Source organism: Priapulus caudatus, unplaced genomic scaffold, assembly GCF_000485595.1.
Source record: "Priapulus caudatus unplaced genomic scaffold, Priapulus_caudatus-5.0.1 Scaffold125, whole genome shotgun sequence".
Taxonomy (NCBI): Eukaryota; Metazoa; Priapulida; class Priapulimorpha; order Priapulimorphida; family Priapulidae; genus Priapulus; species Priapulus caudatus.
Genome location: NW_014577186.1, coordinates 19,984 through 47,682, shown reverse-complemented (window position 1 = coordinate 47,682; position 27,699 = coordinate 19,984). Strand labels below are relative to the sequence as shown.

The 27,699-nt window shown below is 42.3% G+C and overlaps 2 protein-coding genes across 2 annotated transcripts; one reads left to right on the top strand and one right to left on the bottom strand.

Annotated features, from left to right (window-relative positions):
• LOC106805736 (tRNA pseudouridine synthase A-like) lies at positions 1-3,426 on the top strand. Its single transcript, XM_014807447.1, has 4 exons — positions 1-155; positions 554-662; positions 1,030-1,195; positions 3,045-3,426. Exons 2-4 carry the CDS (start codon positions 555-557, stop codon positions 3,140-3,142), a joined length of 372 nt encoding a protein of 123 aa, XP_014662933.1. The 5' UTR covers positions 1-155; position 554; the 3' UTR covers positions 3,143-3,426.
• On the bottom strand, positions 3,383-27,699 carry LOC106805735 (copper homeostasis protein cutC homolog). Its single transcript, XM_014807446.1, has 8 exons — positions 27,139-27,699; positions 24,857-24,916; positions 23,253-23,350; positions 22,461-22,531; positions 22,326-22,366; positions 22,118-22,153; positions 4,884-5,045; positions 3,383-4,311 (listed from the first exon to the last, which is right to left on the bottom strand). Exons 1-8 carry the CDS (start codon positions 27,188-27,190, stop codon positions 4,097-4,099), a joined length of 735 nt encoding a protein of 244 aa, XP_014662932.1. The 5' UTR covers positions 27,191-27,699; the 3' UTR covers positions 3,383-4,096.

Sequence of the window (27,699 nt, the reverse complement as noted above, 5' to 3'; positions counted from 1 at the left end):
TTGTGTTTGCTTCTGGGCAGAGCTCCGTTTGATCAGCAGCAATTCGAGGAAGCGGGTAGATTATTTGAGGGCGAACATGATTTCGCGACATTCTGCAAAACTTCCAAACTCAGGCCAGGTTATGCGGCACCTCCTACAGTCAAGACCATTCACAAGTAGGTCATCATTAGATGTCAACAAGTAACACAAGTGTTAGCAAATTTAGGCTATTCATTCACTGCTTATATTTTGAAATGCTTGTGATGTTAATTAAAATGTATTTACCATATAAGCAGGAGCACAAACCCGGATAGACCATTAATTTTAAGTTAATTACAGTATCTCGCATATTGCAAAAAAACATCTAAAATTATACTATTTCATGTTCTTATTTCATCGTGGATGAGTTACCAACGATGTGTTGCGTGGGGTGTTGTGTGTCACAAGTTCTCGTTCTAGCAGTATCGACGGTGAGAAGTGTAACTATAGTTAGTTAGCTATGATAAAACTAACCGAGGCTTACAATAAAAAAAGCTGGGTTGACTTTGCATCACACGCGATGACTATATTGTAGGATGGAGGTGGTGCCGGGTGTACCGATGCTAGGAGAACATGACAGCGTAGCTCCACTTTACAACTTCATCAATGTATTATGCACCGGAACTGGCTTTGTTCGACATCAGGCGAGTAGTATACATGAGATCGATGTAAACAGAGTCAGTAGCCATAGAAATATCAATAGCAGCAATACAATAAGTTTAAAGCATACATCCATACTATAGACTATAAATATACCATACTATACCATATCAACAAATAATTATAGTTCAGATGTGTAATTAGTGGAAACAGCAGTGGCAGAACAGGAGTACTAGTAGGAGTAGCAACAACATCGATGGCTGCAGTATCAGTAGGACAAGCGCCAGCAGGAATGTTTGTTGCAGGACTGCAGCAGTCTTATAGGCAGTACGCCAACTTACATTCAACTGATATAGTGAATAGTCTATAGTGTCGCAATTTTATGTATATGCTTGCCCTGCTGGTTTTTAGATTCGTAGAATGCTTGGAGCAATGGTAGCCGTGGGATGCGGGAGGCTGACGCTTGATCAAGTCAGATACATGCTGGAGCAGCCCGATCCACAAAATTGGCATTCAAAGGCTGTGTGCATGGCACCTAGTGGCCTGTACCTAAAACAGATATACTATGATGAAAAAGGTAGGTGTGCACTTGCCCCAGTAACACACTAAGGTGGGACAACAAAGAATTGCAATATCCCTAGTAAAAAACCAACCCAGCATTGTAGATGGTTGCGAATTGGAACGTTTGTACCCTAGTTTTACGGACGTTCTGTTGTCGAGTTTAAAGGGGGAAATCTACCCAGAGAACCAGGTGAATTGCTAACTGGCTAAAGTCATACGTTTGAGCATTATGAGGAAATTAGTATAGAGATGGTTTCACTTAAATAACAGCGACTCAAGATAAATCCCAGGGGGCCGTTGTCAGAAACAAAATTAGTCGCAACATTAGTCTTACCATTAACTTCCACTCGTAAACCGTTGACAGAAACATCGTAAGGTTACGAGAACGAAAAATCCTCGCAAATATCCTCATAACATTACGAGAGCTCAGACCCTCTCGTAACTTTAATATTAAGTTGAAAATAACACATTTACACTACAAATTACAATTATAGTGATATTATATTTTATAATAATGAATAAAATGTGTGTTTTTCTTGAAAAACACGTCAAAATCATTAATTATCTACCGCTAATAAAACAAAACAAGAGCCGCAGAGCGTCTGGGCTCATCTGAGGTCTGTTGCTACGATTATAAACGTAAAATTTCAGTCGTGCGTAGTACCACATTTGTTAGGCGCAGATATGCAGACACGCAGTTGCGTACACATCATTGTTAGGACACGCCCACTATCGCAGATGGAGGGTGGGGGAAGGGGCGGGGGAGGGGTGGGGGAAGGGGCGGGGGAGGGTGGGGGGAGGAGGCTCTAATAGCAAAAGCAGTTCACTCCATTGTTAACAGTCAACAAATCCATGTTTAACCCTCCTCTTGAGGGTCAAAAGGTTATCAGACACTTACTCTTCGCACGTCAGTGGAAAGCAGATTTCATGGTCCTTTCAATAAAGCCATAAAAATGATAGGTCACCGCTGAAACAAAAAAGTTTTTCAATCGCTCCGTCAGACCATGTCCTCAGAAAATGTCTAAAATCTGCCCTGTGCCCATTGACCTGTGACCTCCAATTTCGGCACAGTGATGGCTTTTCCTACCATGATGCTATACACCGACTATCACGAGCCTAGGTCGAGCCGTTTAGATTTGTGCCGCAATTCTGCATTTCCTCCCTATACCTTAAGTTAAGGAGTGAATGTTCCCCCTTCTTTTACACCTCTTGACCTTTGACCTTTGACCCCCAGCTTCGACATCCCAACTCGTTTCGGATTACCCCCCCACGTCCCGAATATCGTGACCGTACGTCGAGCGGTTAAGATTTGTGCCCAACTGTTGACGGACGGACGCACGCACGGATGCACGGACGGACGATCATGCGATTCTACAAGCTGCATCTGACTATGTCAGATGAGCTAACAATACATTTACAAATGGCGTATGGCATTTGTTCTCTTGTTCTAAAGGTTTTCCACGCTTGCCACGATTCTCGCGTCTCGCGTTACAGTGTGAGAATTTGTCTTGTTGTGCAGAATTAATTCATGACCACGTCGTTTTTTATCAAATATTATTTATATGTGGTTAGCCATCATAATATGCATAAATTACTGTGATGTACAATAAATGTGTATGAATTTGAATTTTGTGATTGATTCTCATCCAATCAGCAGCCTTGTGATGAAGTTCCTGGTTTCAGACAACGGGCCCCTGGTGTCCATAATCAACAGGTTTCCATTCAATGTCTATGGTTTCACTCGAGACCCAACTAACTGTCACTTTATTGACAGGTGTCCGTTCCATAGAAGGTACTGCTGACACAGGTTTAAATGTACAAAGGGGAACGCATTCTAATATCCTACTCATTCTTTTCTCCTGCAGATTTTGAGAATCCATCGCCGATTGTCTCGAGTCATCCGTACAAGAATTTTGACGTGGGCATCATCAGAACACAGAATGCAACCAGTGAAATCTCTTGACAGTAGAATTGTCTATGTAATTGTAAAAACGACCAACCTCAGAACCGAGTGGTGCTATATTAATAGAAATAACGGAAAGCTATAGTCATATCCTGTCTTTATTGTCGATCGATTCCTGAAATCAGTCAATGATTTCAACTTTCATGATTGTGAAAAGAGTTTATGATTGGTAATCATAACTATTATTATTGTAACAATTGTTATTGTAATAATTATAATATTGCATAATAATTAGATGTATAAAAGTAATAAACGTGCACTCCGTTTATTAGCACCTAAAAATATTTGACAGCAGCTTATGTCATAACTTTAAATACTATAGCATATAATTATATTTAAGATTCCAACGATTTGATTGAGCAGTCAATAACCAGACGGTTGGAATTATGAAATAGAGCAATTGACCACAATGTCAGGAATAGCTGACTTGGAATGCTTGCTATATAATCACTTACTGAACCTGGCAACACAAACTATGCTTTACAAATCCTGTGCAGGTTGTGCATATAGTACACGGACTTCACGCAAAGTGTAAACTACTGATGTTAATAAAAAATCGTCAACAATTATACAACGACACTGTAGACAACATACAAAGTCTTATATTGCAGAGTCCGTTTCACATTCTGATTAGTATATTCACTGGCCCCCACCACCTGGACATTATAGTAGAGAACACTGCTTCTCCCAGTGTCGCTGGGATATTTCCTCTATTTATGGATAGAAGTTGTATTGCTTACCATCATAAAGAATTTTGTGTGACAAAACCAGTAAATGGTATACGTATATTTCATTAAACCTACAAAATCTCAAACCTTTTCAGTAAAAGATGAAGGGTGGAAATAAAAGTCAAAAGTTGAGGGCACAACTAAATATTACAGACAAATTTCAGTGTTAAGATCGAGGGGATGGAGGTTTTGTGGCGGCTAGATGAGTGGGATGAGGGGGGTCACGTCACGTATGCCGCGCAATGTCCCTAATGCTCTTGACCTTGACCGCATCCGTGACCTTGTGTGTGTATTCTGGCAGAGAGATGGCGCCACCCATCGACACACGCGAGTTACGGTAGATCATAGCGGAATCAAATGACTTGCGCGCAGAGCAGTGGAACTCTGTAGTGCAGCTTCCCTCCAGAATACGCTCTATGTTGCGCTCGGATATGCCACCAGCTGCACCGGAAAAACAACGGAATTCACATTTAGATTTGGCAGACACATTAATTATGAGAAAACAATAACATTTGTATTTGGGTTTAGGAAGTATAGACTAAGGTAAAATAACAAAGTTTGTATTAAGATTTAGCAGTGACATCATTGTTCAATAGCTCAGTCCTCATATTCTCATAAGCCATTATTGCACAAATAATTATAATAAACTCATAAATGTGCTTTCAGACATGGCGATTTACTCGTCTCACTATTCACGTAGTCACAATACACGCTAACCATACATGCACGTCTACTCGACTCTTCCCAGCAACAAGAACTTTCACTTTCACTACCTGGAATCAGCTGGTTACGTGACCAGTGAAACAATTGGTTCATAACCCGGTCAGCGCGCATAGCTTTACACTATGGAACATAAGGTACATGAAAACAGGGGAATTTTTTTATCAAGATTTGGCAGCGACATAGACGATAGATTACATAAAAAACAGCAAAATTTAAAATAAGAATTGGCCGAGACATAGAATACGATAAAACTACAAAATTTGTATTCCGACTCCGTAGAAGCATCTCACCGGGTATGACAAGAATGCGGTCAGCAGCCAGCTGCACCATGTCACGTATGACGGGCAGTCCGTCCAGCGCACTTGTGTCTTGACCGCTAGTCAGCACACGCTCGAAGCCCAGATTGATCAACACACCAAGGGCATCCTTCCAGTTCGACGTCAGATCGAACGCTACAAGACGAACGCGCAGACGTGTGCTTCAATGCAATCGACCAGCCTTCGTTCTAGTGACTGTTGGTGATTTCATATTTTGATTGATCATAAAATATGACTACTCTTGAAAATGCAGAATTGTTATTTATTTTACATTTTTGTTGTTAGGCGCCACTCTTGCTTCTTGCTTAAAACAGGGTTCATAGTAGTAAGACACATGTTGAAATAAGGACTTATAAGACCCTTTCTGGAAGCCAAAATAAGACTTTTTTACGTGATTTCTGATAGATCACCGACTATTAAAGTACACTAATAATATTTATATACACAGTTGCACAGCAGATTTAATTATTGCGAGATAACCTTTGACCCGGTACACAGCTACATACCGGCATACAGCAGCCCCCACTGCACATACTGGCATGCCACCACGCACGCACGCCAACCGCAATTAGCAGCAGCTGATTGGGCTCAAATCTCCCAGCGAGCCACATTGCCCGCCGAGTTAGCAATAGCGCGTTAGTAGTTGCCTTTTGTTTGAATATAGGCGGGCAATCGGCTTGGATTGATGGTCAAAGAATGGATAATCGTGTCGTACGTTTTAGTCTGTATCTCCGGATTGCTTGTGTAAACGAGGAAACGATTTCGCACGATGTTAGGCGAATGTACTGTGTACGATTTGAGCTCAAGTTGGATGAGTTACGCGTAGTAAATCATAGAGATTATAAGGCTAGTAAATGACGAATTTCCCTTGTTTATTGATGTCACACTCCTTCCCTATTATCTACTCCTGATAATTTCGAACCATGGCGCCAGATAACAAATTTTGTGTTAGACATATTTTTTGTAGGTTTATCATTGGTAATTATCTAGCTGCACATTTTATTTATGTACTTTCCTTTGTAAGGTATGCTTTCGTAATTATAAAAATAAACTGTTATAAAAATTCTATCGTGTGTGTATGACTTATATCATGTTATATGCACACTGCATACTGACTAGCTGCAAGGGTAGAATGCCTACTGTTGAGTGATGAGTCAGGGTGGTTGAGTCATCCTTAATTGCATTTTTTATTTATAGTGGGCTGCAGAATCAGGGAAGTGCTAGGAAGACTATCCATGGCACATTGAAGGTAAGAATCCTGCTAATAAACGACTCAGCATTCATCTGTAGACTCGTCCTGTTGTGGAGTATTGTGTAACTTGGATAAATTTGGCTGTACATTTATAATATTTGTTGTAGTTTAATCGTGAGCCCAAGAATAAAATGGATGCCTGTCTATAAACAACACTTGGAATTTCCCTTGCATGCCAGTTATACAGTGAAACCATATCTATAGAACAAACACCTCTCTATTGGGGACACGTTTGGCAGTTCCCTCAAGTGGCCTTTATACACATTTTACATTTTTTTACACGTATTTTCTGGAAACGTTTTAGGCAGAATGTGACAGTTGCTAGTCCACCTATGTTTTTGCTGATTCTAACAAACGTGTGTTATTCTAAATTAATTTATTCTATAATTATGTGCAGGCCGCGATAGAAGCGCTAAAACCGAAGGCTGAGGTGCGGCTCGTCACCTGCAGCCGGACAGACGCTGGCGTTCATGCCATGTGCAACACTGCTCATGTTGACTTGGAGCGAGACAAGCCAGGTGGCACCATATTCCGGCCCGGCGACGTCACGCGGAATGTCAATCTGCGACTTCTTCGAGCCGGTGAGGACATAAGGTAGTACGATTCGCGGCCGACTCGCGCATCTTTCACTCGTAGCAATGAACTCCCAGAGTGGTGATAACGATGCAGACTACAGTGTCGCATGTCACGCCAGCAGGAGTGCATTCGTGCATCGCATAGAACTCAGAACTGCAGCAGCTAACACAATCTAGATGATGTATGGTTTAGTCATAAAATGCCTGTTTAGTTTTGTTGTTTTAGTCACCAGCAAATAATAAGTGTGTTACAGTATACTGAGTATAAACGTTCTGGGGACGTGAAACCATAACCTGTAGTAGAGCATATATATAATTTTCTTCGGTGTTCTAATGTCTGGCTTAAAATGAGAGATGTCTACTTCGTGTAAAGCCCGGCGCACACGTGAGTTATTTTACTCAAGTAAAATGACGCATGAGTCATTTTACTCACGTGTGCGGCAGATTTTCGTTGAGTAATTTGACGCATGCGTCATTTTACTCACGTGTGTGGCGGATTTTCGTTGAGTAATTTGACTCGTGCGTCATTTTACTTGAGTAAAATAACTCACGTGTGCGTCGGGCTTAAACTCTACTGTAAGGCATATAGTGGGTGTATGATTGTAAACTAATTTTTGCTATAGTATATCTGATGACAAATTTGTTACTTTTTACTGAAAACCTTTGCGAAATAGCCAATCATATTGTACAAAATATCAGGAGTTAATAAAAACACATTTTTAAAGTTTGGTTTTATTCGCTCCTGAAAACATGATAAACACATAGTTTTATAGACTAAAGTAGGAGTGAAGTGAAATTGCCAATGCGTCTGGGTATACACAAACATTTACCAGAACAGTATAGGTGCAGTTAATTGGCTGTTTCAGAATTCTTAAAACAAGGATCGTGAATGATAGATTTCACTGCCGAGTTCATGCCAAGGGAAAGACTTATCTATACCGACTGGCTGTCCTGAAGGATGAGGAGTACCTTTCTTCGGTTGCAGTAGAACATGGGCGCGTGGGCGCACTATACAATGCCATGTTCCCGATATTTGAGCTTGGAAAGTGCACACCTGTGAAAATGTGAGTATTGAGCACTTGGCAATCAGCCATGTTATTCAGTTGGCTGTGCGCATCATTCTGTGATAAGTCAATGATTATAGGTGCTTACTTGTTGTGCAGCTCATTCACATGCTCCTGGATTTAGTGGCACTCATTAGCATCAACATATTTAACATTGTTCGCACAGTCCTTGAAAAGTCCTTGAATTTGAGGGGAGTCCTTGAAAAGTACTTGAATTTAGTAATGTTGATTTTATGCTTTGAACCAGATAACATGCTGACGTTGGGCACGTTTGGCACGGCTGTCTTAGCCCATGCCAACGTTGGGCCACGTTGACGCTTGCCAACGTTGGCCCAACGGATTTTGCTCGTTGACGGCGTGGACCGTTATGGCCAACGTTGGAAGCGACGTTGGCCAACGTTGTGGCCATCGTTGCGCAACGTGACCCACGTCATATTGCCAAAGTTGGCCCAACGTCATATTGCCAACGTTGGCCAAGTCATATTGCCAAGTTGGCCCAACGTATATTGCCAAACGTTGGCCAACGTCATATTTGCCAACGGTGGCCAACGGCATATTGCCAACGTTGCCAACGTCATACTGCCAACGGTTGGCGCAAGTCGATACTGCTACGATTTGCCAACGTCATAAACTGCAACGTTAGGCCCAACGACATATTGCAATCGTTGGCCAACGTCATATTATGCCAACAGTTGGACCAACGTCAGATTGCCACGTTGCGGCCAATGTCATATGCACGTTGGCCACGTCATTTGCCACGTTGGCCAACGGGCTTTTTGCTCAGCGTGCCTATACGTTAGTTTCCCCCTCAAACACTCCTTCTTTGGTTCTCTCTCTCTCTCTCTCTTCTTGCTCTCACACACCACACACACACACACCAACACACCGCGCAACCTCTGTCGCTTCTCTCTCTCTCGCTGCACATCACACTCCCTCTCTGGTTCACTCTCTCACTACACAACCACCTGCGCGACACCTCTCTCTCTCTCAATTCTCTCTCTGACACATACACCTCCCTCTGCTGGTTCTCTCACTCTCTCTCCATGTCACAACACACACGAAAAATAAACACAACACCTCTCTCTCTCTCTCTTCTGACATTTATCCATTTTTGGCTCGCTGCTCTCTTCTCTCTCACACAACCACACATACACAACACCTCTCTCAGACAATACACACTCCTTCTGTTCTCTCTCTACTCTTCTAACCACACCAGCAACGCGCCAGCGCACAACCACTCTTCTCTCTCTCTCTGAACATACATTCCCTCTGGTTCTTCCTGTAACAACACAAACAAACGACGCACACCTCTCTCACACACACGACACGCAACACACCACCACACACACACACACACACACACCAACACAACACAACACACGACGCACAACCAACACAAACACGGCACAAGCTCTCTCTCTCTCTCTCTCTCTCTCTCTCACACACATTACACACGGCGCAGCCCCTCTCTCTCTTCTCTCTCTCTCTCACACACACACACCGCGCGCACACTTCTTGGTTTCTGCTATTTCTCTCTCTGGGTACACACACACAACACAAGACGAGCACCTCTCTCTCTCTCGCTCTCTCTGTCTCTCTCTCTCTCACACACACACACAACACCTTCTCTCTCGACACATACACACTCCCTCTCAGGTTCTCTCTCTCTATCTCTCTAGACAAATAACACTCCCTCTCAGTTCGCTCTCTCTCTCTCAGACCATAACCTCCCTCTCAGGTTCTCGCTCTCCTCACACACATAAACACTGCGCGCGCACACACCTCTCTTCTCATCTGAAATACACGACTTCTTTGGTTCCTCTCTCTCGTCACACACACACAGAAACACGCACACCTCTCTCTCGACCCACACACGAGCGCGCGGCGCGCACACAGCACACGCACCACCTCTCTTCTCTCTGATAACATACGACCACGCTCCTCGTCTGGGCTTCTCTCTCTCTCACAACCACAGGACGCACGCAGCGACCACCTTCTCTCTCCTACTCTGAAAATTACACCCTCCTCCCTGGGTCTCTCTCTCTCTCTCTCTCACAACAACGCCACGAGCGCAACCCTCTCTCTCTCATCTCTCTCTCTCTCTGACACAGTACACCTCCCTCCCTTGGTTCTCTCTCTCCACACACACACCCGACGCGCGCACACCTCACGCTCTCTCACACACACCACCACGCCAGCGCACACCGTTCTCTTCTCTCTCTCTCTTCTCTCTCTCATCTCTCTCTCTCTCTCTTCTCTCTGTCACACACCACACACAGCAAACACTCTCTCTCTCTCTATCTGTCTCTCAACACACACAGCGGCGAACAGGCCTCGCTAGTCTCTTGATCTCGCTCTCACATCACACAGCACCTTTTCTCTCTGAACAGGACACAATCCTTCTGGTTCTCTCTCGCTCTCCACACACACGCACGCTCTCCTGTCTCTGTCTCTCTCTGGGCTCTCTCTCTCACACACAACACACACAACACACACACACAAACACACACAGGCTTCTCGCGCCACACCATACACACGCGGCCACACGTTTCTCAGACACTATAACACTCACTCTCTGCGGGCTTCTCAGATTTGTGAGACACCAAAGCGACATTCCCAGTTAACCAAGATGTCATTGCCTGGTTGACCAGTGTCACGGTGCTAGCTAGGTACAGAATCTCTTTGTTGCGGTAGGGATGTGTATTAGCCATGCAAGCACAGGGGCGATGGGAAGACCTTGTATAATGTGCTGAGTGTTTTCTACAGTCGCTAAGGTGTACGATTTACAACACGGTCACACCGACACGCGACGGACTGACAGTACTGAACATACACCGCTGGGACACGGAGCTGCGCGTGGAGAAATATCCTGGCGATTGTTAGACGGAGAGACCAAGAGGAGGAGAAAGAGAGTCGACGCGAGAGAGCAAATGAAGAGAGGAGGGCGAGAGAAATGAGAGAGAAGATAGGGCGAGAGCAATGAGAGCAGAGAGGAGAGATGCGGAGGAGAAGCCAAATGAAGAGAGAGAGGGCGAGAGGCAAAATTAATGACCGAGAGAGAGAGAGAGAGGACAATCGAAATGATCAAAGGAAGAGAGGCGAGGGGAGATCGAGGGATGTGAGCGTGGTGCAGACGAACGACAAGCACGAGTTGCGCGAGGATGCGAGAACAGAGGGGAGAGAGAGTGGGAGGAGCGAGTGAAGATAAGATAGATAGACAGAGAGACTGAGAGAGCTATAGCGACAGATACACGCACGAACGCGCGCACACGCAGAAATACGAATCATATACATATACATATACATATACATATATTTATACATATACATCATTTACGCAATGGATAATATTTTTAACCTTATATACATATATTACGGTTCTTATAATAGATAGTAGTTGTAGTATGGCCCGCTGTAACTCTCGCACATGCACGACGACACACACACAACTATATAAGATGGTAGTGCACGCGCGCTGCGCAGCGCACTGTGTGTGTATTGTAGTTTGGTGTGTGGGCTTTTTTATGATTTGCGATAATATACTATATTATATATATATCACAATTAATGACAAAAATATATATTATGTAGTAAAAGAATGTTATGTAATATGTATGTTGGTAGTTATAAAAGATTAGTACCACAACGAACTATAGATATATATAATGTATATATAAATATATATCTAAAGTCTGGGATTGCTTGGATGTCTACAATGCGGATAGAGTGCTCAATGCGATTAGGGTTGCAGAGGCGTAATATATTGTACGTCTGTAGATAATTAAAGACAAGACATCACTTCTTAGTGCGTATTACGTTTGGAGCTTGCGCGATCATGCAGAAACTTTAATGAATACATAACCTTGTATGATTCATAACTATATAAACATGAATGGCGCGATTGTTTTAGTATTCTATTGTTATCGGAGTTCTATAGCTCTAGTAACTAATATAGCTCGCGTACGGTTGCTGCGGAAACCGTATGCTGGCATAGGTTAACAAAGTCAGTAGATCGAAATATTAAAGGATTGTTCTGACTCGCTATATTATTGGGTTCGCTTTTAACTCAATAGCGCCATTATGTTTACTATAGGTTATGGAATTGTATACAGGTTTAATATTCATTAAAGTTGTCTGAATGATCGCGCAGCGTAAAACTCTGGCCAGTAATCAGCTTAAAGTGATTGTCTGGTACTTGTAGTTTATCTACAGAAGACCAATGTATATATATATATATATTATTATAGCTGATATGTTACATCGGAGCTATAGGCTGTATGCCCTGCAACTAGAATGTTTGCTAGATTCCCATGGTGCTTGCTGCAATGTAAAATCAATTTAGTAAATGCACGGCCCGTAAAATATTATCTAAATAGGAAGCCTTTGTAATATACAGAGATGCACAACTTTTCTGAGCAAGCTGTAGTGAGGTATCTGACGTCTGTAGTCCGGAGGGTCACGCAGTGACCGAAGTATGCTACGGGGGGTTCGGGCATGCCCTCTGTGGAAAAATTTTGATTCCGAGGATGCAATTTCTGGCATTCTGGGACCAAATGACAATAAGTTCACTGATATTTGCTGATAAATACATGTAGTGATTTGCAATCATGTTTATCAATGTAACACTGAACAAAACACTTGAATATATTAAAAAAGATTTTTTTTCGATCGTACAGACTAAGGTAGTTGTATGCAAACTGGTCGATAGTGGTAAAATGCAACGAAATTCGCATTCAAATACAGATAAATCGTAGTGTGTTGGCATCTCCTGAATTTATAGCTCATGCAATCATCGCCAACATATTGTGTGTAATACGGAAATAGATATGTTACTAATCTAGCTATAGATGTATGCCTGCACAAAAATGGTGTGTAGCGCACTTGGTTGCATGTCCGTGTAACCAATTCTATAACATGCCACGGCACCGTAAAATAGTATAATTAAAATGAGCCATCTTGGTAACTTAGTATTGACAATCATACCGGCAACGTTGGCCAACGTCATGCGCAGCAAGCACTTGCAACATGACCATAACACCATACACCAACGTTGGCCCAACGGCATGCAGCCAAACACTTGCAACCAATGACCATGCAACCATACAACAACGTTGGCCAACGTCATGCAGCAACCATTTGCAAAACGGTGACCATGCCAACTACGCCACGTTGGACCCAACGTCCATGCAGCAACATTGCACTATGACATGCCAACAATGACACACGTTGGCCCACGTCATGCAGACAACCATTTGACAACCGTTGATATGCCACCATTGCGCAACGTGTGTCCCAACGTCATGCAGCCAACGCTGACCATGCCGACATACGACAACGGTGAGTCCAAACGTCATGCAGACAACAGGTTGCAACGGAACCATGCCGATACATCGGCAACGTTGGTCAACGTCAGGCGCAACAATTTGCAACGTGACATGCGACATATGCAAGTTGGCCAACGCCATAGAGCCAACACTTGCCAACCGTGACCATGCAACCATACACAACGGTGGTCCAACCTCATACAGCCAAACACTGCCAACTAGATCATGCAACCATATGCAACGTTGGCCAACGGTATGCGCACCCATTTGCAATAGCATCATGCCAAAACCTACGCCAACGATTGGCCAACGTTATGTAAGCCAACAATGGCCCAACTAGCATTGTTGCCAACCATTACGCCAACGTTGGCAACGTATGCAGCAACATTTCAACTAGAAATATATGGCAACATACGCCAACGTTGGCCAACGGCGGCATGGCCAACCACCTGCAACAAGTGGCACCATGCAACCATACGCCAAGTTGGCCAACGTTCATATTGCCAACCACATGCAACCAGGACCGGTGCCAACGTTGGCCACGTGGCCAACGTTCTATTGCCAACGTGGGGACCGTGCCAACAAATGCAACGTGGCCAGTAGCCATGCTATTCGGGAGCGCCCGCCCTTTTATGCCTCTAGCGACGATCACAGACACTCGTCATGTTGAACTCCTGATAGAACATTCCCCTATAGACTGGTACTCTTTACTGATATCAAGAACTCTCTGCCTGTATAAAAGATTTACAAGTACTCTCTTAATATATCCGGGCATACAACTCAATCAAAAAGTGTATCAGAGATTAGCTTACATAAACAGCTATAGACACGAGTAGACCATCGTCTATAATTGTGATCCCTCAAGCTACTCTCAGGTTAGTCTGATCCTACAATATCAGCGCTCGCCCAACGTAAATCAGAAGACCGGACTAAACAAGGAACATGGCCCTTGCGCAAAAGCACACTGACCGCTCACTAATGCACCCATCCATCTACTCCCAGCCGCCCCCGTCTAGAATCGTCCCCCTTGTATCACCCCGACCGCCGAATGCGGCTCTCACACGTCGCGCCGCATTGATAATTACGCGGGAGCTGGCGCGCGACGCTCCCCGGCGCGCGCGGCATCAATGGTCTACTGCCCGCTAAGCTCCCGCTACTCACGAATCCGAGGCGCGGCGACAGGAAGAGGTACGCGCGCGAATGGTATATATACGCCGGCAGGGTACATGCGGAGTTTTCGGGACCGTACAATGGGACGTACCGTTCACCGTGCGTATTGTCGACCTTATCTGCGTTCTCCACTATTGTCTCTCTTTCTCGGCCACTCCGCAGTCTGTCTCTCTCTCATACTCTCGCTCTCGCTCGCTCTGGCGCACGGCGGGTTATGTGGGCTCTATATTATTTGTGTGTCAGGTTGCGGGCGTGTGTAGGATTAGGCACGTGTAAAAACTCCACTGGCGACGCCAGCACGTGCTTCGCACGCAACGTGCCGTCGCAACGGCAGCGCAGGGGGGGCGGTCAAGAGGACATATTCAAATTCCATATTGGCAATATCGCTGCCGATTGACTATCGAAATCGAAGGACATTCTCAGTGTTAAAAAATCCACTCATCTCCGTCAGCGCCTGCGACGAGAACTACAGGTATGGCTCCGAAGTGCGGCGTACGTCACGACGCCAGGCTAGACTCGGGAAGGCCGTTACTCGGCCAGTATCTTTCGCCTACACGAAAGTTATACGTTAGTGGAGCCGTGTTCAAACTCTCCACGGCAGGTCTAAGGAAAAATTCTCTGGAAAAAGGGCCCTAGAGAGAGCCTCGAGCGCCATCTATGGGACGACGATATGTACGAGAAATAGTTCAGGGCGTTAAATGTAAATAATGGAAATCGCTTTGATAGACGAAAAACGTAACGCGCCAACCAAAAAAATTTGCAATGACGACATATTGGAATTTATTCTAGCCCTACGGGTGCAGAGTCGAAGGCTGCTGACATCGCCCAAGGGGGAAACGTGGCCTCAGTTGGACGATTTCGGGGCTTTTCTGTAGGTACCAGAGGGCTTGAGTAGTTTAGTTCTACATACGCGGCAGCGAATTGTCTCAAAGGCACCTACGACGGTGGCGCTGTTGCGCTTCGGCGCGTATATTCGGGTGCAGGATCGTGCAAGGTATGTTGTTAGACCAGGAACAGTGTTTAGAAGGGTTTTTAATGTATCAGGTAAGTGGTTAGAGGTGGACAATGATTAAGAATGGGGTGTATTATTAAATTAATCAGGTTATGTTTTATTCTGTGTATGAATTCGATGAAAATGTCCTTGGAGATTTTCGAAAAATGTCCTTGAATGTTCGATAAATGTCTTGAAAGTCCTTGAAAAATTTTTCAGTCCTGTATTAACATGTTGAAAAATGCTTACTAGTTATACGGGATCGTTGCATATCCTGCGGTTTATCCTGGCACCTAACTGACCAGAAGATGGTCTGTGGAATACTTGAGTCTGAATGTAACGTTTTATAGGGTACTATGGGCGACCTAGGATGAAGGCCAGGGTAAACTCATGGTGAACATTTGTCACGCATTCTTCGAAATATGGCTATTTGGCCAATGACATAGTAGCTTATCAACCTATCCATTCAGAGAGATAACCACTCAGGCGTAATACTCAGTTAAGCGTGTGTTGGACACGTTGCATCGCAAACTATTGGGTTTGCAGCATTTTGTGACAAATTTGTTTTTTATAAAATGCGCTATTCAACATATCGGCTGAGGACTTGCCTGACAATTACGGCAGGCAAATAGGGTATTGCATTAATATGTGGTTTTGTTTTTGCTTCTGGGCGAGAGCTCGTTTGATCAGCAGCAATTCGAGGAAGCGGTAGATTATTTGAGGGCGAACATGATGGTCGCGACGTTCTGCAAATTCACTCAGGCAGGTTTATGCACGGCACTCTACAGTCAAAGACAATTCACAAGTAGTCGATCAGTTAGATGTCAACAAGTAACGCAAGTTGTTAAGCAAATTTAAGGCTATTTCTTATGCTTATATTTGAAATGCTTGTGATGTTAAATTATAATGTATTACCCATATAAGCAGGAGCGACAACGCGGATAGACCATTATTTTAAGTTAAGTACAGATATCTCGGCATATGGCCAAAAAAATATAAAATGTATACTATTTCCATGTTCTTATTTATCGTGGATGGAGTTAACCAACAGATGTGTTGTGTGGGTGTGTTGTGCTGTCACAGTTCTCGATTCTGGCAGTATCGACGGTGGAGAATTGTAACTTAGTTTAGTTAAGCTACGCTAAAACTAACGAGGTTACTATAAAAAAAGCTGGGTCTGACGTTTGCATTCAACAGCGGATGACTATATTGTAGGAGGAGACGGTGGTGCGGGTGTACGGATGCGTAGGAGAACATGACAGCGTAGCTTCAACTTTACAATTCATCAATGTAGTTATGCAGAAGCTGGCTGTTGTTCGACATCAGGCGAGTAGTAACATGAGGAGCGATGTAACAGAGTCAGCTAGCATAGAGATATCATAGCAGCATTGACAATAGCATAAAGCATAAATCCATACTTAGGACTATAAAATTATACCATACTATACCATATCGGACAATGAATTATAGTTCAGATGTGTCAATTAAGTGGAAACAGCAGTTGCAGACAGGAACTAGTAGGAGTGCAACAACATCGATGGCTGCAGTATCAGTAGACTAGCGCAGAAGGAATGTTTGTTGCAGGACTGCAGCAGTCTTATAGGCGTACGGCAACTTACATCACTGATATAGTGAATAGGTCTATGGCTGTCGCAATTTTATGAATATGCTTGCCTGCTGGTTTTTAGAGTTCGTGAGAATGCTTGGAGCAATGGTAGCCGTGGGATGCGGGAGGCTGACGCTTGTGCAAGTAGATACATGCGGGAGCAGCCCGATCCACAAATTGGCATTCAAAGGCTGCTGTTGCAATGGCACCTTTAGTGCGCTTGTTACCTAAAACAGGATATCTATGATGAAAAAGGTAGGTGTGCAATTGCCCCAGAACACATAGTGGACAACAAGAATTGCAATATCCTAGTAAAAACAACCAGCATTGTAGATGAGTTGCGAATTGGAACGTTTGTACCCTAGTTTTACGGACGTTCTGTTGGTCGATGTTTAAAGGGGGAAATCTACCCCAGAAACAGGTGAATGGCTAATGGCATTAGTATACGTTTGAGCATTATGAGGGGGGAAAATTAGTATAGAGATGCGTTTCACTTAAATAACAGCGACTAAAGAATAAGCCAGGGGGCGTTGTCAGAAACAAAATTAGTTGCAACATTTAGTCTTACTATTTTTTTTTTTACTTCCACTGTAAGACCGGTTGACAGAAAATCGTAAGGTTACGAGGAACGAAATCCTCGCAAATATCATCATACATTACGAGGAGGTCAGACACTCTGCGTAACTTTAAGATTAAGTTGAAATAACAATTTAACGACCAATTACAATTATGTGATATTTATTTTATAATAATGAATAAATGTGTGGTTTTTCTTGAAAAACACTGTCAAAATCATTAAGTATGCTAGCTAATAACAAAACAAGAGACCGCAGAGCGTCTGGCATCATTCTGAGGTCTGTTGCTACGATTATAAACGTAAAAATTTCAGGTCATGCGTAGTACCATTTGTTAGGCGCAGATATGCAGACACGCAGTTCGCGGACACATCATATGTAGGACACGCCACTATCGCAGATGGAGGGTGGGGGGAGGGGTGGGGGAAGGCGGCGGGGGAGGGGTGGGGGAAGGGCGGGGGAGGGTGGGGGAAGGAGGCTCTAATAGCAAAAGGCAGTTCACTCCATTGATTAACAGTCTAACAATCCAGTTCGTTGTAACCTCTTCTTGAGGGTCAAAAGGTATATCAGACATTACTCTTCGCATTCGTCAGTTGGAAAAGCAGATTTCATGGTCCTTTCATAAAGCCATAATGATAGGTCACCGCTGGAAACAAAGAAAGTTTTTCAATTTGCTCCGTCAGGACCATGTCCTCAGAAAATGTCTAAAATCTTGCCGTGCCCTTGACCTGTGAACCTCCAATTTTTCAGGCACCAGTGATTGGCTTTCTCATACCATTTTGCTATACAGCCAGCTATCACGGCCATAGGTCGATAGCCGTTTAGATTTGTGCCGCAAATTCTGCATTTCCTCCCTATACCTTATTAAGGAGTGAATGTTCCCCCTTCTTTTTACACGCTCTTGACCTTTTGACCTTTGACCCAGCTTCGACATCGCAACTCGTTTTCGGATTACCCGCCCGTCCCGAATATCGTGGACCCGTAGTCGAGAGGTTAAGATTGTGCCCAACTGTTGACGGTCGGACGCACGCGAGCCACGGACGGACCGACATAGCGATTCTACAAGCTGACATCTGACTATCTGGTCAGATGAGCTCTAAATAACATTTACAAATGGCGTATGGATTTGTTTTTTTGGTTCTAAAGGTTTTCCACGCTTGCCCGATTTCTCGCGTCTCGCGTTACAGTGTGAGAATTTGTCGTTGTTGTGCAGAATTATATCATGACACGGTCGTTTTTTTATCAATATATTGCATTATATGTGGTTACCATCATAATATGCATAAATTTACTGTGATGTACATTAAATGGTTGATTTGAATTTTGTTGATTGATTCTCATCCAAGTCAGCAGCCATTAGCTGATAGGAGTTCCTGGTTTCCAGACAACGGGGCCCTCGGTGTTCCATAATCACAGGTTTCCATTCAATGTCTATGGTTTCATCGAGACCAACTAACTGTTCACTTATATGACAGGCTGTCCGTTCCATAGAGGTAACTGCTTGACACAGGTTTAAATTGTCAAAGTTGGGAACGCATTCTAATATCCTATCATTCTGTTTCTCCTGCCAAGATTTTGAGAATTCCATCGCCGTTGTTCTCGAGTCAATCGTACATAGATTTTTGACGTGGGCATCATCAGAACACAGAATGCAAACAGTGAAATCTCTTGATCAGTAGAATTGTCTACTGCTAATTGTAAAAACGACCAACCTCAGAACCGAGTGGTGCTATATTTAATAGAAATAACGGAAGCTAGTCATATCCTGTCTTTATGTGTCGATCGATTTCCTGAATCAGGCAATGATTTAACTTTCATGATTCGTGAAAAGAGTTTATGATGCTAGTAATCAGTACTTTTATCTGTACAATTGTTATTGTTAATAATTGATTAATAATGCATAATAATTAGACTGTATAAAAACGTAATCAACGTGCACTCCGATTCTATTAACACTTAAAAATATTGATCAAGCAGTATTAATGATATAACTTTAATCTCATAATAGAGATATTAATAATTCAGATTCCAACGATTTGAGTGAGCATCAATAACCAGCGGTTGGAATTATGAAATAGGGCAATTGACCACATGTAGGCAATAGCTGATTGGAATGCTTGGGATTAATCACTTACTTGAACCTGGCAACACACAACTTAGCTGCCTTACAAATCCTGGTGCAGGTTGTGCAGGTGGAAGCTAACGGACTTCACGCAAGTAGTAAACTACTGATGGTTGAAGTAAAAAACTCGTTCAACAATTATACAACGACACTGTAGATCAACATACAAATCATTATATTTGCAAGAGTTCCGTTTCACATTTCTTGATTAGTATATTTCACTGGCCCCACCCTGGACTTATAGTAAGAACACTGTTCTCCCAGTGTCGACTGGGATATTTCCTCTATTTAATGGATAGAAGTATGTATTGCTCTACCATCATAAAGAATTTTGTGTGACAAAACACGTAAATGGTATACTATATATTCGATTAAACCACTAAAAATACTCAACCTTTTCAGTAAAAGAATGAAGAGGTGGAAATAAAGGTCAAAAGTTGACGGGCACAACGAAATATTACAGAAATTCAGTGTTAAGATCGAGGGATGGAGGTGTTTGTGGCGCGGCTAGATGAGTGGGATGAGGTTGGGGTCACGGTCACGTATGCCGCGCTCAATGGTCACCTAATGCTCTTGCACCTTGACCGCAATCCGTGACCTTGTGTGTGTATTCTGGCAGAGAGATGCGCCAGCATCGACACACGCGAGGTACCGGTAGAATCATAGCGGAATCAAAGATGATCGTGCGCGCGAGGTGAGCAGGTGGAACGCTCGTGTAGGTGCAGCTTCCCTCCAGAATTACGCCTATGTTGCGCCGATATCCACAGCTGCACCGCGTAAAAACATGACGGAATTCACATTTAGATTTGGCAGACACATTAATATGAGGAAACAATAAGACATTTGTATTTGGGTTTAAGAGTATAGACTAAGGTAAAATAACAAAGATTTGTATTAAGATTTTCAGCAGTGACATCAATTGTTCATAGCTCAGTCCGTCATATTGCTCAAAGCCATTATTGCACAAAACATTTATAAGTAAACTCATAAATGTTCAGAATGAGCGATTGTACTCGTCTCCACTATTCACGTAGTCAAATACACAGTAACGCATACATGCACGTTTACTCCGACTCTTCTTTTCCAGAACAAGAACTTTCACTTTCACTACTTGGAATCAGTGGACTTACAGTGACCAGCTGAACAATTGGTTCACCCCCCTCCCCCTCCCCCCCCCCCCCCCCCCCCCCCCCCCCCCCCTAAGCCACGGTCAGCGCGCAAAGCTTTACACTATGGAACATAAAGGTACATGAAAACAGGGGAATTTTTATTTAGATTTGGCAGCGGACATAGACGATAGATTACTATAAAAACAGCAAAATTTAAAATAAGAATTGGCGAGACATAGAATACGATAAAATACAAAATTTGTATTCCGACTCCGTAGAAGCATTCTCACCGGGGTATGGACAAGAATGCGGTCAGCAGCAGCTGGCACCATGTCACGTATGACGGGCAGTCGTCCAGCGCACTTGTGGTTCTTGACCGTTAGTCAGCACACGCTCGAAGCCCAGATTGATCAACACACCAAGGGATCCTTCCAGTTCGACGTCAGATCGAACGCTAACAAGACGAACGCGCAGACGATGTGCTTCAATGCAATCGACCAGCCTTCGTTCTAGTGACTGTTGGCGGTGATTCATATTTGATTGATCATAAATATGACTACTCTTGGAAAAGCAGATTGTTATTTATTTTACATTTTTGTTGTTAGGCGCCACTCTTGCTTTCTTGCTTAAACAGGGTTCATAGTAGTAAGACACATGTTGAAATAAGGACTTATAAAGACCCTTTCTGGAAGCCAAAATAAGACCTTTGTTTACCGTGATTATGCTGATTGATCATCCGACTATTAAAGTACACTAATTAATATTTATCATACACAGTTGCACAGCAGATTTAATTATTCGTATATATATATACAGCAATTCTTACTCTAAAGTCACGAGAACAGTTTATAAAACAATTTATATGAAATATTGTGGGTTGCAAAAAATAAGGACTATTAAGTACTTTTCTAAGATTTCACCAAAAATAAGTACTAATAAGGGCCCTTATTTTATTTTTGGCAAAATAAGTACTTATAAGACTGGAAGACCCGCTACGAACCCTGTTAAAAGCAACTGTAAATTGGGTTTTTAATGGCATTGTTACTCTATGAATATCTGGCTCCTTTCATTGCAAAATTCTATTGCAGTGTGCCTAAATTGCATTTACCTCTCATTTCACTTAAATGCATGCCAGTGACACTTCTTACATGTTTGTATTTAGTGCATATATTTGTATATGAAACAATCAGATAATGATGTATTGTGGAGTGAACTAAAAATAGAAATATCAGAAAGAAAACAGGACAATTATATGAAACTTTCTATTAAAGAAATACAGTTTGGCAGACACTGCAGTTATTGCAGCCATGCAGACAAACAATGGCTCAATTACAATGTTTTATTTTTCTTATATAGGCAAAGATTTTGGAATGGATTGTTTCACGTGTCTATATCAATCGGCATAAATATATTGCATACCTCTATGGAACGAAACTGGTAGAGGTCTTGCAACATCTAAAAAATAACATTCAAATGTGACATTATGTAACAATGCTTATAGGAACTGAACAAAAAGAAAGATAATATGGTAAGGTTTTATAATGTAATGGTAAACTTGTTCAGCGGGACTTGAATGTAACCATGCAAAGTAACCTACCCTTGCAAAAGTATATTAAATATAAATTACCAATCAAATCTAGACATCGCTCTTTGTCCACGTTTCCTTCTCTGAAAAAGGTGAAACATGGATTTTACATTTTAACTGCAACCACAAATATAAAGACAACATAGTATGATGCTGGTAAAAATATTTATTGTTTACCTCGTTAAAATTCCAAAGACGATGCCATCAGCTCCGTTTTCCTTGCAGCATGAAATGTCTTCCTTCATCACCTGAACATGATTAAGCATACCACAAATATACGTCACATGCGAATTATCATTGACTAGTTTAAGCAGTTAAAGCGAGGATTTCACGTTTTTACCAACCGTTTTCATATTTCCTTTACCGTTCTGATACTTACCCATACTCCTTGCGTTGCATACGACCAAAAGTACATAGTAAGGCTAACATGTCATAGAACACTCTCACAACATTCTTTCCACCAATATGTGCGCCGATCTGCATTTCAAATGAGATTGTTTACATATGTCAACAAACCTAGCAAGTGATTTTTGCTCCTGCAAAACCGGACACCTGTTTCTACACTAGGTTTATTACTTTTGTATACATTTCGAAATTAGTACCAATATATAAATATTTGCATCACGTAACTACGTGCGCTCGTTTTGTGGGACCGGTTGATAATTCTATTATCACGAATCTGAAGATGGCGGGCGCACGTTTGCTGTTTATTTGTGTTATATAGCCTTTAACAGCACAAATTTGTGGTGATTGTGGTGTCAGAGTAAAAAGTAAAAAGTTTGCTAATAGGTAAGACCCAATTTGTCTGCACTTATGCAGTTTAATGACTTATTTGTGACAGTTAATTTAAATAAATCTCTGGTACATTGAAACATGTACCTAATGCAACCTGCTGCAAGGCACCTTCTACATCTGTTTGGTAAAGGAAGTGTAGTAAATTACTATCCATGTACAGAAATGTTTAGCTACCTCAATTTCGAGACCCGTGTATAGGAAATCTCCACTGCGTGGTCGAATCATCACAAAGACTGGAATGTCTACTATCTCTTTCACCTTTCGCAGCAGACCTGAGGAATGTGAAGATTGTGAGATTTTAGTTCTAATTTTATGTTTGTAAAATATTATATATTGACACATATAGCTACCAACTTTGTACACATTTAGGAGTGGCAATACTAAATCTTACATAAATTATTAGACTGATAGTGGCCTTCCTAAACTAATTAATATAGTAAATTTATGAATAAATTCCTCTGACACCTGAGATGCTACCACTATTATAACAAGTGCCGCGGAGCGACAGCGCTCATCTAACGTCTACTGCGGTGACTCTGTGGTGGAGTGGTGGGATTCTAGTAAACCCTGTTAGTCCCAAATGTGTTCACATACATGCCGAAACAGTGGAATGCACAGGGATGGTATCAGGAACCTTCTCAAAGGAATGTTCGTTGGGATCGTTATGAAAGTTGCCACGAGATGGCGCGTACGTTTAAGTGTCTTCAGATTAAAGATGGAAGCTCCCATCATACGTAGTAGCAACAACTATTTGCAAGACAGAATAGGTAAGCACTCATCCATTTACCTACGCAAGCCTGCAGGCTGCAATAGAGAGCTGCCACCTGTAACCAATAAACGCAGACAAAAACTACACAGTACCATCAACACATGCACTGGCAGTAGCCACTGGCAGTGGCATAGGTTACATATAACATACTGACAGTACAGAATGCCATAAAAATTATACGATTTAAGGAGCATAAACCTTCTTTAACCAAATTTAGCTTTTGAAATTTCACTGTGGCATTGTAGCCTCATACATCCAGGCATACATGTATAGATTCTACTAGCAAACCCGGCAGTCAAATTCTTTCTAACAGACAGTCAACAAATCCATGTTTAACCCGCCTCTTGAGGGTCAAAAGGTTATCCGACACTTACTCTTCGCATGTCAGCAGAAAGTAGATTTCATGGTCCTTTCAATAATGCCATAAAAATGCTAGGTCACCGCTGAAACAAAAAAGTTTTTCAATCGCTCCGTCAGACCATGTCCTCAGAAAATGTCTAAAATCTGCCCTGTGCCCATTGACCTTTGACCTGTGACCTCGAATTTCGGCACAGTGATGGCTTTTCCTACCATGATGCTATACACCAACTATCACGAGCCTAGGTCGAGCCGTTTAGATTTGTGCCGCAATTCTGCATTTCCTCCCTATACCTTAAGTTAAGGAGTGAATGTTCCCCCTTCTTTTACACCTCTTGACCTTTGACCTTTGACCCCCAGCTTCGACATCCCAACTCGTTTTCGGATTACCCCCCCCCCCCAGGCCCGGAATATGGAAACGGTCAGGCGAGCGGTTAGAAGACGGACGGATGGACGGACGGACGGACGCTCGGACGGACGGACGGACGATCATGCGATTCTACAAGCTGCATCTGACTATGTCAGATGAGCTAAAAATCCAGCTATACCACAGGCCTCTCTAAACTGTACATAGTATATATTTTAAGAATAAAGTAAAACTACTTAGTACCATGTAATAGTTCAACTACAGTCACGTGATAAAAGTACATACCAATACTTGGTGTTAAACCACCTTCAAGTAAACTGGTACATAGCTCCAGGCTTGTTGCTCCTGCATAAACAAAGTAAAATACATGTACATTGGAATTAGTAGACTAGATATAAATTCACCTATTATCCTGGTTGCAATGTAAGTGTGGACCACATACCCCCTCCCCTCCATGCTCAACATCTATATTTGCACTAAAGTGTAACACTGGAATTGGTAGGACTTAATTTAGTAAGGTCATTAGTTTCGCTCATAGGGTCTGTGTCCCCCAGGGAACTGCCGGAACGTACCCTGGGTACGGTCCGGTATACCGGAACGTAACCTGGTCACTATTTGATATGGTTAGGGTTAGGATTAGGGTTAGGGTTTGAGTTCGGGTTAGGGTTAGGGTTAGGGAGTAGGCGTAGGCGACTCCCTAGACTCGTTAGTGGAGTAGGCGAGGTACGGTCCGGCATATTAGATAGTACCGGTATACCGGACCGTACCCAGGATACGTTCCGGCAGTACCCTGGGGGACATAGACCCTATCAGCATTAGTTTCCTCCATAGTGAAATAATACATTAGTCACATTACATATAAATGTACATAGTTAATGTTTGATAACATGGTGGCACGCTATGAATTGCAGAGCACCCCACCCCATGCACCCCCACACCACCAGTGAGTAAAAGGAATGCCATTACGTACGTGTGCTCGAGTAGCTAGCACTTTACTGTAAGATGTATCGCAATAAGCGGGTTCGGAGTTACAGCATGACAAAGCATCATGGGTAATGTCAAAGGTCATTATATAAACAAAGCACAGTACTGCCGGAAGTAATATAATAGTAGTGAGCAGGGTGCGAAATTAACGGGAGTCCGAAGTCAAATACTCCCTGATTTGACATATGCAGGAGTCCGTGGGACTCCCTGAAAATTCTGCCATACTAACTAACTAGTTCGTTCCGGAGCACAGACTCGCAGAATTACTGTATTTGTTCAGCTAATGTCCAATGAAAATTTGGCAGACGTGCAACTGCATGACTCTTAAAAATAAGCACATGCGTTATTGTTAATATCTTTAATTTTAAACCTCAGACTGCGGACTCCCTCATTTTGCTGCGGACTCCCTCTTTTTGAGGGTAGGGAGTCCGTTGGACTCCCTTGTTCAAAAGTTAATTTCTAGCCCTGAGTGAGTAAGTAGTAATCACTGTTTCTCAGCAATAACATAATGCCCTCTCAATATAATGGCAAAAACATAATGACCGTGATTGAAAAACGGTGAGTTAGGCAAAGCTCAGCGACAAATTAGTGGCCAGTTCTCGCATCAAAATGAATAGATATACCTACGGTGAGCTCGTCTATGTTGTAAAAAATCACAACTCATTTATAGTGAGCACTACTTTCATAACATTCCTTCAGCAAATCTAAACGAAAGTACTTCTCTTGCAAAAGTAGCACCACAGCTGTCTTTACACATCTGGGACACAGCTGAGCGATCGCAATTTTCATTAACAGTTCTTGTCTATAATAAAACAATTAAGTTATGTTATTAGTCGATGTTTTTTCAGTACAAAATTGTAAAATTTGTTTAAATCATATGTTATCTACATTACTTATGCAATCAGCAAAAACAAATATAGTGTTTTCTTTCCAGGAACTATTTGCACTAACGTAGGCCTACTGTTAGCATTCTCGGTCGCTTCGCATTACACAAATTATGTGTATCTGTATGCCAAAATCTTTCTCAGAGAAAGTTTTCAAAATGTTCTACTTCAGAGCACATTTTTGGTTTAATGAGAACATTTCGTGATGTTTTCATACTGCAAGTATATTCACAGTAGGTGTATTTATGCATTTTGTTACGAGAACTAGCCACGTTAAACAACATCAATCATGTTGTGTTGACTGTTGTGTGCGTACGTACAGGCGTGCTGTAGCGTGAGCCATGATAGTCCGAGCCGACGCAGACACCAGTAATGGGTTTAACCCAAACCAAAAAACCAAAACCAAAACCAAAAAAGTGTGGGTTAAACCCGCACCCTCAGATTAGCAAAGCGGAGTTATAACGTCTGCATTTGCCGACAAGAGCCATGAGTGTGGTGGGAGGCGGACTTGAATCCACTATCTAGTGTGTTCTGATTCATTAAAATTAGATGTATCATGTGGGTGGAAGTAATGCTGCATAGTCTCTCTAGTGTACTGAGGTGTAGCAATCGTTATTATGCACGAATGTATTATATTTGTACTTGTACTTTGTAGTTGTAGCGTAATTTCAGAATATTAAGAATGATATAGTCGCTTACCTCCTTTTTCTGCATTTATTGCAGATTCCACACAATCAACGCACACTTCCATTACTTTTTATATTATAATAATTTTAATATACAAATTACAATCATACAATGCATACGTGTAAATTACTGTCCTGATGATGTACTGCCACTGTATGTAGGCCCTAAGGCTAATGTACTGTGACACTAAATGTACTGCCAAATGCAAAATTACTATCACTGTATGTAATGTACTATGACTATCACTACGAGTATGACCATAGGTGGTATGACACTAAATGTACTGCCAAACGCAAAATTACTGTAAGTTACACTGTAAGTGTAAGTGTAAATATTATGCCAAATCAAACAAAATCGCCCGTGGATGGCATTTATTTCTGTAAATAGATGCTAATTACGAGGTATATATCACCGCTTGCAATTCCACGTAAACTTCAATAGCAATAAACACACGTCAATAAATAGTTGCAATGAATTAATTTTCATACGTTGCTAATTTTACAAAACTTTCTGGAATCTGCTAAAAACAAGCCGTAACAATCACAACACGAGCATTTTTAGTTTCTACCGTAG

Bases quoted from the DNA above. Each gene is read 5' to 3' on its own strand.
- LOC106805736 (XM_014807447.1), top strand. From the start codon at position 555: ATGGAGGTGGTGCCGGGTGTACCGATGCTAGGAGAACATGACAGCGTA. The intron at 663-1,029 runs GCGAGTAGTATA...GCTGGTTTTTAG, and splicing joins CTGGCTTTGTTCGACATCAG to ATTCGTAGAATGCTTGGAGC. The intron at 1,196-3,044 runs GTAGGTGTGCAC...TTTCTCCTGCAG, and splicing joins GATATACTATGATGAAAAAG to ATTTTGAGAATCCATCGCCG.
- LOC106805735 (XM_014807446.1), bottom strand. From the start codon at position 27,190: ATGGAAGTGTGCGTTGATTGTGTGGAATCTGCAATAAATGCAGAAAAA. The intron at 23,351-24,856 runs GTATGTACTTTT...CACATTCCTCAG, and splicing joins TGGTTTAACACCAAGTATTG to GTCTGCTGCGAAAGGTGAAA. The intron at 4,312-4,883 runs GTGAGATGCTTC...TTTCCGGTGCAG, and splicing joins CCGCATTCTTGTCATACCCG to CTGGTGGCATATCCGAGCGC.